This window comes from Tarenaya hassleriana, unplaced genomic scaffold, assembly GCF_000463585.1.
Source record: "Tarenaya hassleriana unplaced genomic scaffold, ASM46358v1 Cleome105, whole genome shotgun sequence".
Classification (NCBI taxonomy): Eukaryota; Viridiplantae; Streptophyta; class Magnoliopsida; order Brassicales; family Cleomaceae; genus Tarenaya; species Tarenaya hassleriana.
In genome coordinates, this window is record NW_010960741.1 from 337,743 (window position 1) to 350,159 (window position 12,417).

Sequence of the window (12,417 nt, forward strand, 5' to 3'; positions counted from 1 at the left end):
ACCATTGTTGTCACAATACAACTCAATGGGATCTGCAATGCTAGGAATGACGCCCAGGTCTCCCACGAATTTCCTGATCCAAACAGCTTTTCTATTGTCCCGGGATTGGATCTCGTCTCTTGAGTTACCCTTTTCTTCACTAATCCTAGCAGATTCGTTCCAAATTGTTTGGAATCTTTCCCGTCGGTGTGGATACGTGTAGAGGAGCTGTACTTTCAGCTCTTGGTGATTTAGAACAGGCCCCGGATCAAAACAAACTTCAAGTCTCATCGAGAACGAGGTATGTAACGATTCCCTCGGTGATATACACGATCTTTCGGGTTCTGCGAGTTTGGTTGCGTGTGACGTTTGACTAGGTTTAGATTTTTCTTCCGCTGCATGAAACCTAGTAAACCAAACCCTAGATCGATATGATCGCATGCTAGGAACCCGTAGATTCCCCAACACCATCACCACCCAACACCTCGAAGCTGATGCAGGCTCGACTTTAGATCTGGGTTGAGCCCATTTGCTCCATCTCCTATGGGATAAACACCCTCCAAGCTCAGCACTTAGCCATTATTGGGGAGAAGTTACAGAAAAGAGAAAAGAGAGAGAAGGAGAGAGAAGGTGAAAATAGGAAGAAAGAGTGAGAGAGGAGCTCCAGGATGCAAAGAAAGACTGCCCTAGAGTGTCTAGAAGGAGTTCTCAAAGTGGAGAAGCTCAGAAAACGAGCATGAACTTGCCAAAACTGAATCTGAGCCAAGAACAAGGTGAGTCGGTTGAGTTACTTCTGTGTGAACTCATTTTCATCGTGTTATTGTGTTATTTCGATGATTTTTCACTTGTATGAGATAGAATACATTTCAACGAACTTTTAGCAACAAACAGGACGTAATTTGGCTGAGAAAAGAATGAGAAATGATCAAAAGAAGTCGGTCTAGAAAACTTTTTTTCGTGGAGAAGATGAATGCAGAACCAGTCCGAACGGACTGATTACCTAGTCTGAACGGACTGATAAACCTAGTCCGGATGACCCGGCAGTCCCAGTCAAGATGAATCGACAGTGCCAATGCGGACGAACCGACTTGCAGTCCGAATGGACTCACAAGCGTTGTCCAAACAGACTGAAGTGGGATGGACGAATGAGAAGTTAGAGATGGAACGATGAGCCTAGCCCGATTGGTCTGGGCAGTAGACCGACCGGTCCAAAGCGCATAACCTACTCTTCAATGAATTTTCGATTTGTTACGAGCGGTGAGATGTGCGACACAATGATGAGAGTGACTTGTTGCGTGATTATTTTAGGTAGCTTGCATGGTGATTAACGATAGATCGGTAGGGGTCAGATACCGCGACGTCGTGATTGTATCGGGAATATATATGCATGATATGTGCTATGTTTGTAGCTTGCTTGTGCGACGCGAGTAATACATGATTGTGTTTGTATATGGTAGTGCGAGGCAATCATCACCGTCATGCGACGTGACGAGCGTGTGAGACACATATAGTCATGTGCGACGCGACGGCCAACGTCACGCGAGGTGACAGGCGTAGAGGCGCTCCTAGACATGCTGACTTGACTAGGGTTGATGACTAACCCTATGATGGACTCAATACGGTTGTGATTGTATTCCGTTGTGTCAGGACTTGACATCGGTAGTCACAAGAAGTGGCATGTGCGTGAGACGCATATAGTAGTGTGATGCAACGGCAAACTCGGGCGTATGAGGCGCTCCTAGTCTTGCCGATTTGACTAGGGATTATGGTTAACCCTATGATGCGACGTCATATGGGTATGATTGTGATTGATGTGAATGTGATTGATGTGATGTGATTATGCATGGTTGTTAATGTGCTATGTTGATTGCGAATCATCGTTTAGTACCATTTTTGCTGAGAACGAGATTACCGGGTATAATCCGGACTACTCACTAAGCAGTTATGCTTAGTCCTCTTGGTTTTATCTTTTTCAAATCACGTGGAGTACACGTAGCACATCTAGGCGACAACGACTTGAGAGAGGTAACATCTTGTATGAGTTTTGTATTTTGGACTACGGGACATGCATTCATGTCTTTTGTACGATTGTATTATTTATCATTCAGACATGTGTTGTTTTGCGATGTTGATCGCGTGATGTATTTCCCTGCTTACTCTAGTTTGAAAAATGTTTTTGGATTTCATATTTTAGCTTCTGTATTATTTTATTATCATATTTATCCATGTGGTACAACCTATATACTATATACGGATTACAGATGTCACAACTTTTGATATCAGAGCTACATTCTTTCCACGGGAAGGAATCGTACTCATTACCTAACAGTTTTCTACAAAATGTTTTCAAACCATGCCCGAAGGAAATCCTCATGTGTCGAGGTCCGTACATTGATGATGCAGTTATCGATCATTAGTTACTAAACTGCCTTAATGTAGTGCAGTGAAATGGCGACACGACCTGCTAGACTTACAGCGAGAACCGACGACGTTCCCGACCAGGCTCCATAGCTAACCCGAGGTACGATGGGTGATCATGCCAATCTAGGTGAATGGATGGTCAAGTAATAAATACCTAGACTAAGTCGATTCCGCAAGGGTACAAATTCGACATAGTATCAGGGTCGAACACAGGGACTGAGAGGTAATGGTGCCGATGGTGATCCTAGCAAGATTGTTGGTTGGTTGGGAGAAAAATATAATTAAAGGCACTGTAGGTTCGGGGGTTCACCGATGCTACAGATTATCTAAGTAGATGTGGTTGGTTTGCAGCCTAAGATCGATTCAGAAAACTCTAGCCTCCTAGAACGCGTCTGGTCAGGGATCTTCGTTCTCTAACTAACGCTTTCCTATCAGCTTCCGCATCTTTAGGTCTATGGTAGAAGCATTAACGTTCGCTATCATAGTTCCTAGGTCGAATTAAGAATTCCTTATCAAGTCCAACCTATGCGTTCAGAATTAATAATTGAACCTATCCTATGAACGAATTCTGATATTAATAAATCCAAATTCCTTTGCAATTAACTAATCCAGGTTCAATTCTATAGGATGATCAATCTTAAGAAAGCATTACGTTCAATTCATAAAACCAGATCTAACTTAGATATGCATTCAACCGTTTATGCACATTGATAATTCCGTAACATGGCTAGATTCCCTAACCTACAGCAATTAAACTACTCACACATCATGGAGAAAAACGAAATAGACATGGATTCATACAACATTTCAATAGAAAAAGGAATAGAAGACTTATAGTATGAAGAATCAATCCTTGAACAATGAAATCTAGCAATCTCCACTCCAAATCGTCTCCAAAAACGTCTAGATCCAAAAATTATCGAACAATATCGAAAAATGTGTAAAGTGTCGAACCCTCAGTTTCCGTACGGCCTTTTTATAGACATTTCAAAATATCGAGGTTAATGTCGATATTCTCCCAAGGTGTCAAGATCTCGAGGTTTCAGAAGGTCGATATCGACGTTGTGAAAGGTCGATATTTGGACTGCTCAGATCTCGAGGTATGGAACATCGATATCGATGTTCGGGAATGTCTAGATCTGGAAATCTGAAAGTCTAATCTCGAGGTAGCTGAAAACGTTGATATCGTTGTTTATAAATGTCCATATCGATGTTCTCAACATCGAGATCCTTCCTGTGCGGCTCCGAAGACCGTTTCTCGCCTTCGACAAGTCTGTGACCTTCCTTAGCTTGTTCATGATCGTCCACTTGGTCTAATTAAGGTCAAAAAACATCATTTTAGCTCTGTTTTCATCTGATTACGCGAGTATTCTTGAAATTACATCAAAAAGCAAAGAAAACGGTATTTTGCGCAAAATATGACCTAAATGCTAGATTTGCACCGAAAAGAGGGGTGAAATGCAGCTAAATCCATAGGAAAATAATGTCAAAAACCGATGTCATCAACTCCCCCAGACTTAGACTTTTGCTCGTCCTCGTGCAAAAAACTCTAGGAAAAACAATCTAAAAAGGGAGAATGAGAACGAAGGGTCGATTCCATATGAATGTCAAAAGCGAGATTCTCATCTAGTTCTAGCTACCGTCAATGGAATCAAGTTTATTCTACTATGATCTCTCGTCCCTCGGAATGAATAATAATTATGGGGTTTTTCTTATCGCTTAGTGCCACCCAGACTGTTCTAACTATCTACCAAACACGTTTTCCAAACCTATTTATCACTGTTCACAAGAATAGTTCGGTCCTAAGGTTATGGGAAAAGCTAAGAAGGTGAGTGTAGAAGAGAGTCTATGCATATCACTCTAAGTATAGATACTCTTCTAATTATAAAACGCTTTTCTACTTCTTTTGCCTCGGGAGTCTCTTTTCTTTTTCTCTTTTTCTTTTTTTTCTTTCTTTTCTTTTTCTTTTTCTTTTTCTCCCTTTTCCCGACTTTTTTTTTTACTTTCATTTTCCAGAGTATCTCGGCATATATAGGTCTAAAAGTCAAAAAGTCTAGGTATGGTACAAGGCTTACAACTCATCTCGTGATGATTGCCGCCACCTCCAGGCGAGAAGCCTGTTGTCTAACGAGCTAAAAGTAAGAGTGGTAAAACAGTGGTTTAAGCTCAGTTCGACTATACTAGGGCCTAATATTCCTACGAATGGAGAACGTGATGCATTCTTTGGACCCATAGAAAATACTATAGACAAGGAACATAATGGGAGGATACATGGAGCGCAAGTAGATGGAGCACAATCGGACAAGGAGTCAGACAATGAAGCTCAAATGTATGGAGCGCGACTGGAAGGAGCACAACTAGGCGAGAAAACACAGCCAAAACAAAAGATAGATAACATGCTCGATGAAGCAAGAAAAGTCGAACCAAAAGCTAGAGCAAACAGAGTGCCACTTCTGAAAAACCGAGTGCCACTTTATGCAACCCAAGTGCCACTTCATGCAACCCGAGTGCCACCTCATTCTGAGCTACCACTCACTCGGGCCAACGCACGAGGTCTTCAAAAGCGCTTCAACACATTCGTTCATCACGTGCTAAGCGAGCCACAGATGGAAACCACGAGTCTTCCTTGTTTTGGATCAATAAAGAATCTCCAACAGCTAGTATCTTCCTAACTACCTCATTAAAGTCATCTCCAACAGCTAGTTTCTTCCTAACTACCCCAATAAATGCATAGGCTCCCACCCCCTTTACATGTACTTTCTCATTTAATTTATGGTTGAGTCTCTAGCCTATATAAAGGGCTTTGTATTGTCATGTAAAAGAAGACTTTTGCTGAATCTATTAGGTATTTTCGAGTTTAAACAACTCTTTCTTTCAGTGTGTCCGAAATTTATCTTCTCTTGGTGTGTCCGAGAGTTACCCCTTGGTTTGTCCGAGGTACCCTTGGTGTGACCGAGGTTTCTATCCATCTACTTATCCATTTCGTTCTATACCTCGTCGGACTTGAGTTCGAGAGCCTGGGCTATAGTGCCGGTGATTGAGTCCCGACCCCATCTCCAGTTTGTTTCCATTTTTAGTCTCGGCTGGGCTCGAATGCCCCCTCGGGATCAGAAAGTAAGCCCTGACTCCACCCTCAATTCCCATTCTTCGTCCAAGCTGAGTTCGAGTGCTCCTAGAAGCGGATGATTGGCTTGTGACTCCATCCCTGATCTGAGACAAACACTTCCGAGGCCAAGGCGTGTATCATTTTGGTATCAGAGCGTGTATCATTTTGGTATCAGAGCCAACGCTTCAATGGACATCGTAATCACGATGATATCTATCATTTATCTTATCTTTGTTATTAATCTTCATTTTGTTTTCGAAAGAAAAACCTAAAAAAAATTCAGGTTCAAGTTTTGTTTTGATTCGAAAATTCATACCTTTTGTAGTCATTATCTTGTTGAAACGCTTTGATTGAAAACATGTCGAGTGTGGCAGCTAACAAAGGATCAAGCAAGAGTGTTATGTTGAAAATTCTTCAAGACATTGAAGGACGACTCGCTCGTCTTGAAAATGTACCAAAACAACGTCAAGCGACTCAAATCTACTAAGGTAATGGTAATAGTTGTCCACAACCAAGCCAAAAGTAACGAATGGTACATGATCGTGGACACTCTGAAGAACAAGGTATGAAAGAAAAGATCATCCGTGAGCAGCCATATGTTCAACATACCCGAGGTAACAAATCCGATCCGAGATCTCTTTTATTTTTGGGAACAACTAATCTGAAAGCTTATCTCGAATGGGAGAAGCGGATGGAAGAAATTTTTGAAGATTATAAAGGGACGGAGCTTAGAAAGGTGCAATATGCCGAAAGCCAACTCATAGGAGATGGTTTCACTTGGTGGAAAAGAGAAGAGATCGATCGACGACGTACGCGTTATGATCCGGTCACCACTTGGAAGAAGATGAAAATCTTGATGCGTAGAAGGTATGTTCCTCAACATTTTCTACATGAATTGCGATACAAGTTTCGTAACTTAGCGCAGGGAAAGAAGATGGTTGAGGGCTACTTCAGAGAATTTGAACAGCTTCTCAGTTACTTGGAAATCGATGGCAAAGAAGAAGCAATCATGACACACTTTCTAGATAGCTTGCAAGACTGAATCGCTAGAAAGGTATAACAAAAAGTATATAATGATTTGCAGGATCTTGTGGATACGACAATTCACATAGAGCAACAAATGGACAAAAGCCCGACAAGGAATGGGCACACACAAGCAAAAAAGCCTATAAGCAATAGCTTTGTCAAAAACGAAAACAAAGCCAAGGCGAAGGATAGTGATGCACGAGACAAGGGAGAACCCATCATAAATTCAACGAAAACCACCACAATAGGTAACACAACTTTTTCCTCGTGTACTAATCATATACGTGAGGTCATGTGTTACAAGTGTAAGGATCGAGGTCATATAGCACATGAATGTCCCAACCAACGAGAAATCATCATCGAGGATGACGGGGAATCCAAATCCATAGTTGAGGTTGTGGTAAATCTCGAAGAGAAGTATGAGGTTATGTCCAAGAAGGTAACCGAGTACGTGAACGAAGAGAAAGAGGAACCAGTCGAAGATCCCGACCTCGTGACTAAAGAAGTACCCACAAGTGTTGTGAATGCAAATGAAGAAATGCATGATGTCAAGAAAGATGCATTTGGAGTCAAGAACATCATTGAGGATTCCAACAACAAGAAAGCGACGGAAAGCAATGACGAGGCCAACAAATCGGAGAATGTGATAGTAGGTGAGAACTTGGACAAAGTCAAATGGGACATAGGAATGATACGATTGGATTGGTTTGAGCAAATAGAAGTCACGTCCAAGAAGGAAAATACTGGCTTCAAGGTTGTAAGCAAACCATCGGCAATGACAAATGACACCACCAACAACCGCACTTGCATCATAAGTCAAAAAATTGGAGCAACCGTTAATTTTATTCCTATTTTTATTATTGTCTATGATTCATGCGTCGATGAGTATGTTGTGCAACTTGAGCAACAAATGCGAACTTTCCAAACGATTACCTCTATAAAGATCTCAAGGGATGTACCTACTACACTAACGAGGTTGTTGTTCTATATCTTGCTAATTGTTCGCAAGTACTACATTTTGATGAAAGGGTCAAAGAAGTGCAAGAAGAAGCAGCTACGTGCATTTTTCAAGCTCAAATTCTGCATGTCTTGAGTATCCCTTGCCATTAACTCAATGGACACCCAAGCAACATGTTCAGTTTAATGCCCATGGCACCAAAAAAGGACGCACCATTTGAATGGGGAAAGTTACAAATGTGGAGAACTTGATCCGACATTACAACGCCACCAACACTCGAACACACATTTGGGTCGTGTTCCTTACTCCAAGAGCCTTACGCGATAACTTCGTTATGATCTTTATTCTTGTTTATGATCAGAAGAAGCAACTTGATGAGAACACAAGTTGCACTAACATTTTTATTGTTCTAGACTTTACTGTTATCTTGCAGAGCTTGTATATTGGCAAAAAGGAGGTTGAGGCAAAGCAAGCGTGTATGACTACAAGCCTCATCCAAACAAATGGAACTGGACACCCTTATCAATGAATCATGAATAATTCAAGGAGCACAATTGTCTTACTTCTCTAGATAAAAAAGAAATATGAGCCCTTCAGAAGAAGAAAAACACAAGAAGAACATTTCCACCTACTTAAGGAGCGCCGAAACGATGCAAACACATCCTTCAAGACCAAGGTATGTATAATGTATCTTTTGTGTTTAACAATGCTGACTTGGATACGTTTGATGTAGGTAAGCAAGTTTTGAGGGCAAAATCTTCAGAAGAGGGAGAGAATGATGCATTCCTTGGACCCATCGAAAATACTATAGACAAGGAACGTAACGGGAGGATACATGGAGCACCACTAGATGGAGCACAATCGGACAAGGAGTCGGACAATGAAGCTCAAATGGATGGAGCACGGACGGAAGGAGCACAACTAGGCAAGGACACATAGCCAAAACAAAAGATAGAAAACACGCTCAACGAAGCTAGAAAAGTCGAACCAAAAGCTAGAGCAAACCGAGTGCCACTTCATGCAACCCGAGTGCCACTTCGAGCAAATTCAGTGCCACCTCATTCTGAGCTACCACTCACTCGAGCTAACGCACAAGGTCTTCAAAAGCGCTTCAACACATTCGTTCATCACGTGCTAAGCGAGCCACAGATGGAAACCACGAGTCTTCCTTGTTTTTGATCAATCAAGACATCTCCAACAACTAGTTTCTTCCTTACTACCTCATTAAAGTCATCTCCACCAGCTAGTTTCTTCCCAAATACCCCAATAAATGCATAGACTCACACCCCTTTGCATGTACTTTCTCATTTAATTTATGGTTGAATCTCTAACCTATATAAAGACCTTTGTATTGTCATGTAAGAGAAGAATTTTGTTAAATCTATCAAGTATTTTCGAGTTTAAACAACTTTTTCTTTCGGTATGTCCGAAATTTATCTTTTCTTGGTATGTTCGAGAGTTATCCCTTGGTTTGTCTGAGGTACCCTTGGTGTGTCCAAGGTTTCTATCCATCTACTTATCCATTTCGTTCCATACTTCGTCGGACTTGAGATCGAGAGCCTCGCTAGAGTGCCGGTGATTGAGTCCCGACCCCATCTCCACTTTGTTTCCATTTTTAGTCTCGACTGGACTCGAGTGCCCCCTCGGGATCGGAAAGTTAGCCCTGACTCCACCCCCAATTTCCATTCTTTGTCCAAGCTGAGTTCGAGTGCTCCTAGAAGCGGATGATTGGCTTGTGACTCCATCCCTGATCCGAGACAAACACTTCCGAGACCGAGACGTGTATCATTTTGGTATCAGAGCGTGTATCAGAACGGTTCTTAGGAAAACTTCTACGCTTGGCTAGACAGTTCTAATAGTCCTGGTTTCTAAACTCTAGTGTACCCCACAAGCTAACGCTATCATTCCAAGATTCAATCAATCAATTTGAATGAAACTCGACAATCCGGTCTATACCTAGGAAAACCTAAGTCTGGTTCACTAAAACATCAAAGAATCTCTACTCTATCATTCATATGTCAGGTAACCAGCATTCTCAAAAACATTTTCTATGCATGTTTCCTATGTGTCTTAGCTATATACTCATGCGGATGCAGTTCTAAATGTATATGTCATGCAGAGAATGCAAGTGATATGCAAAACTAATGCAGATTGATGCAATATTTTTGAAAAACTTTATGTGTATGCTGAAATGCATGAAACGTGTATGCAGTTGCTAGAAATGAGCTCTCAGGGCGTTAGACCTCCCCAGACATAAACTTGACACCGTCCGCGGTGTCAGTCTAACCCGATGAGGTGCGGAGAGAAATAATAGACATTAAAGTAATAGGGAATTAATAATGTAAGAGAAGAGAAAGAAAGCTTAGCTCGATTGAGCTCGTGTGTAGATCGTCTCTCCTTTCTGTATAAGCATGTATTTTCCTTTATTAATTTGTGTCTTTTCCTTTGAATTTTGTTCGTACTTTGCTATATGTTTCTCTATTGATCACAAGAATACCTCAAAGTGCATAACAATCGTATGAAATAGATGAAGACTCATATACACTGAAGAGAAGAAAACATATCACATAGCAAATAGGCCCAAAATGTACATCGGTTATAAAAGGTGTACAAGCGCAAAGGAGAACAAATCAAAAAATAAACTACAAACAGTCCTCGTCGTCCGAAATGACTATCGGCTCCGGCTGGATGTGGTGATATGCGGGGGCGCCTGATGGACCTGCTGGCCCGTATTCGGTCGGATAAGAGTATCCAGGATAAGGATAGTGATATACGCCCAGATCGGAAGAGGATGGAAGGCTGCCAATCTCGATCACCGGCACTCGCATGAGGCACTCGAATTCGGGATTGGGTGGGAGAGTCGAAGTGATAAGCGGATGGGGTTCGAGTTCAATCACCGACACTCGAAAGAGGCACTCGAATTCGAACTCGAATCAAGGATGAGAATGGTTAAACGGACAAGTGACGGAAAAGAGACGAAGGTCGGACACACCGAACCTAGAACAGCCGCGGACACATCGTCGAGCTTGGATCGCATTTGGACACACCAAAGACGAGAGAAAGAGATAAACTCAAGCAAATTTCATTCGATAACCAATCTGAAAATTACAAGAGAGAGTTCGAAATTATAAAGAAAGAGAATGGGATCTTAATTGTGCTTAACATGCACAAGAGGAGCCAAAAATGCATTTAATGTGGTGGTTGGAAGGAATATAGCTGTTGGGACTTTGCTTGCAGCTCAAGAAGCTTCCTTTTGCATGTAGGGTTCGGCCATGATGGTGAAGACGTGATGCAGGCCATGTCGGGGTGCGTTGGCCTCGTCTTTGTCCCGTGTCCCACTCAAGACTTGATCAACGATGCCATATAGCAGTTGGCGAAGTGCCCGAGTTTTGGCGTGAGTGATTGGCGGCTCGACCCTAATGTATGCTCGTGGAGCACCCTTCGTGTGATGGTCGTTGTCGAGCTTTGCGGGATCAAGTGATCGTGTAACGTCTTGATCACTTGACGTGTCCAAGGGCTGGTCTTCGGCTGATTGCTCCGAGGGGTCCATGTTCGCTCCTAGCTCCGTGTGCTCCGTATCCAAGTGCTCCTGCTCCGGTTCCAGCTCCGAGTGTTCGCGTTTCGGCTCCATGTCCTCATCATTCCCTCCCCCTTGAGAGGTTTTCGCCCACGAAAAGTCAGATCCTGTAATGTAAGGACGCAAATCAGTAACATTAAAAGAATTAGAAACGGTATACTCACCAGGAAGTTCGAGCCGATATGCGTTATCGTTGATGCGCTCGATGACTCTAAAGGGGTCGTCTCCGCGTGGTGCCAACTTGGACTTCCTTTTGTTGGGAAACCGCTCCGGGCGAAAATGCAACCAGACCCAATAGCCTTCGTTAAACGTTACGGCCTTTCTACCCTTACTGGCTTGGCGGGCGTATTGTTCGGTTTTCCGAGCAATATTGTCATGCACCTGCTGATGGAGTTCTTTAATGAACTCGGCCCTTTGTCCCCCTTCTACGTTCACCTATTCGTCACTAGGTAGTGCTACAAGGTCCAAGGATGTGATCGGATTCAATCCGTAAACGGTTTCTGATCACACGGGATTTTCACCGGTTTTTCTAACGTCTTACATCATACTTTGCACATACCTTAGGCATAATAGGACGTTAGACGGTCATGGGTAGGATTCTTTTCTCCATTTTTCATGCAGGATGATCAAACGAGGACATTCACGCACAAGACACGAAAAAGGAGCGGAATCGAGAAGTCCCGGAAGGCTCAGAGAGAAAATGGGCGGCCCGCTCATTATGCCGAGCGGTCGCCCATTGGCGAAATTGATCCCGGAAGTTTGATCAGAGGAAGGACCGACGAGCTTGCTTAGGGTTCATGATGGGGTACATTAATGCATCTAGAGATCATTTGGGTCATTGGAAAATGGGTGAATCGACTCTCTAGGCAGTGAGTTTAAGCTCGGGAGAGACAAACCCTAGATGAAATGCTTGAAACCCCCTTTTGGAAGATAAACCCGAAGGTATTGTAGCATCATCAACCGTCCGTGCAATTCTTGAGGGATCCCGAACCCAGAACCCTCAATTCCATCATTTTACAACCCGTTAATTTTGCTTGCTTTCTTGTATTCCGACACTCATGAAACCTATGCAATGTGAGGGAACTACAGTGCAATGCGATGCTAGCCGAAATAAATGCAAAGGGGTGAGGGTGAAGAGGGAGGACCGAGCGGGCCTTTAGCAGGACCCGTGAGATGAGTATCCTTGGTCGGAGTCCGTGCCAATATCCGTCTCGACTTCAAATTGGATGCCTTCTTGGGTGAGAGGAGGTAGGACAGAGTAAGCCATGTTGAATGATCGATACCTACTCTCGACGTCTACGAACTTCCATAAGATGTCTCCGTTCTGTTCTTTGACTAGGCCATTTTCCA

General features: G+C 42.8%; 1 protein-coding gene and 1 pseudogene across 1 annotated transcript; one reads left to right on the top strand and one right to left on the bottom strand.

Moving 5' to 3' along the window:
- The first annotated feature begins 5,251 nt into the window (after positions 1-5,251).
- LOC104804993 lies at positions 5,252-8,826 on the top strand. The gene is made up of 3 exons (XM_010529383.1): positions 5,252-6,120; positions 6,195-6,373; positions 6,591-8,826. Exon 3 carries the CDS (start codon positions 6,627-6,629, stop codon positions 7,623-7,625), a length of 999 nt encoding a protein of 332 aa, XP_010527685.1. The 5' UTR covers positions 5,252-6,120; positions 6,195-6,373; positions 6,591-6,626; the 3' UTR covers positions 7,626-8,826.
- Positions 8,827-10,728: 1,902 nt separating this feature from the next.
- LOC104804999 overlaps positions 10,729-12,417 on the bottom strand; it is an 8,342-nt pseudogene continuing 6,653 nt past the window's right edge.

Coding starts and splice junctions, on each gene's coding strand:
- LOC104804993 (XM_010529383.1), top strand. CDS start 6,627: ATGGACAAAAGCCCGACAAGGAATGGGCACACACAAGCAAAAAAGCCT.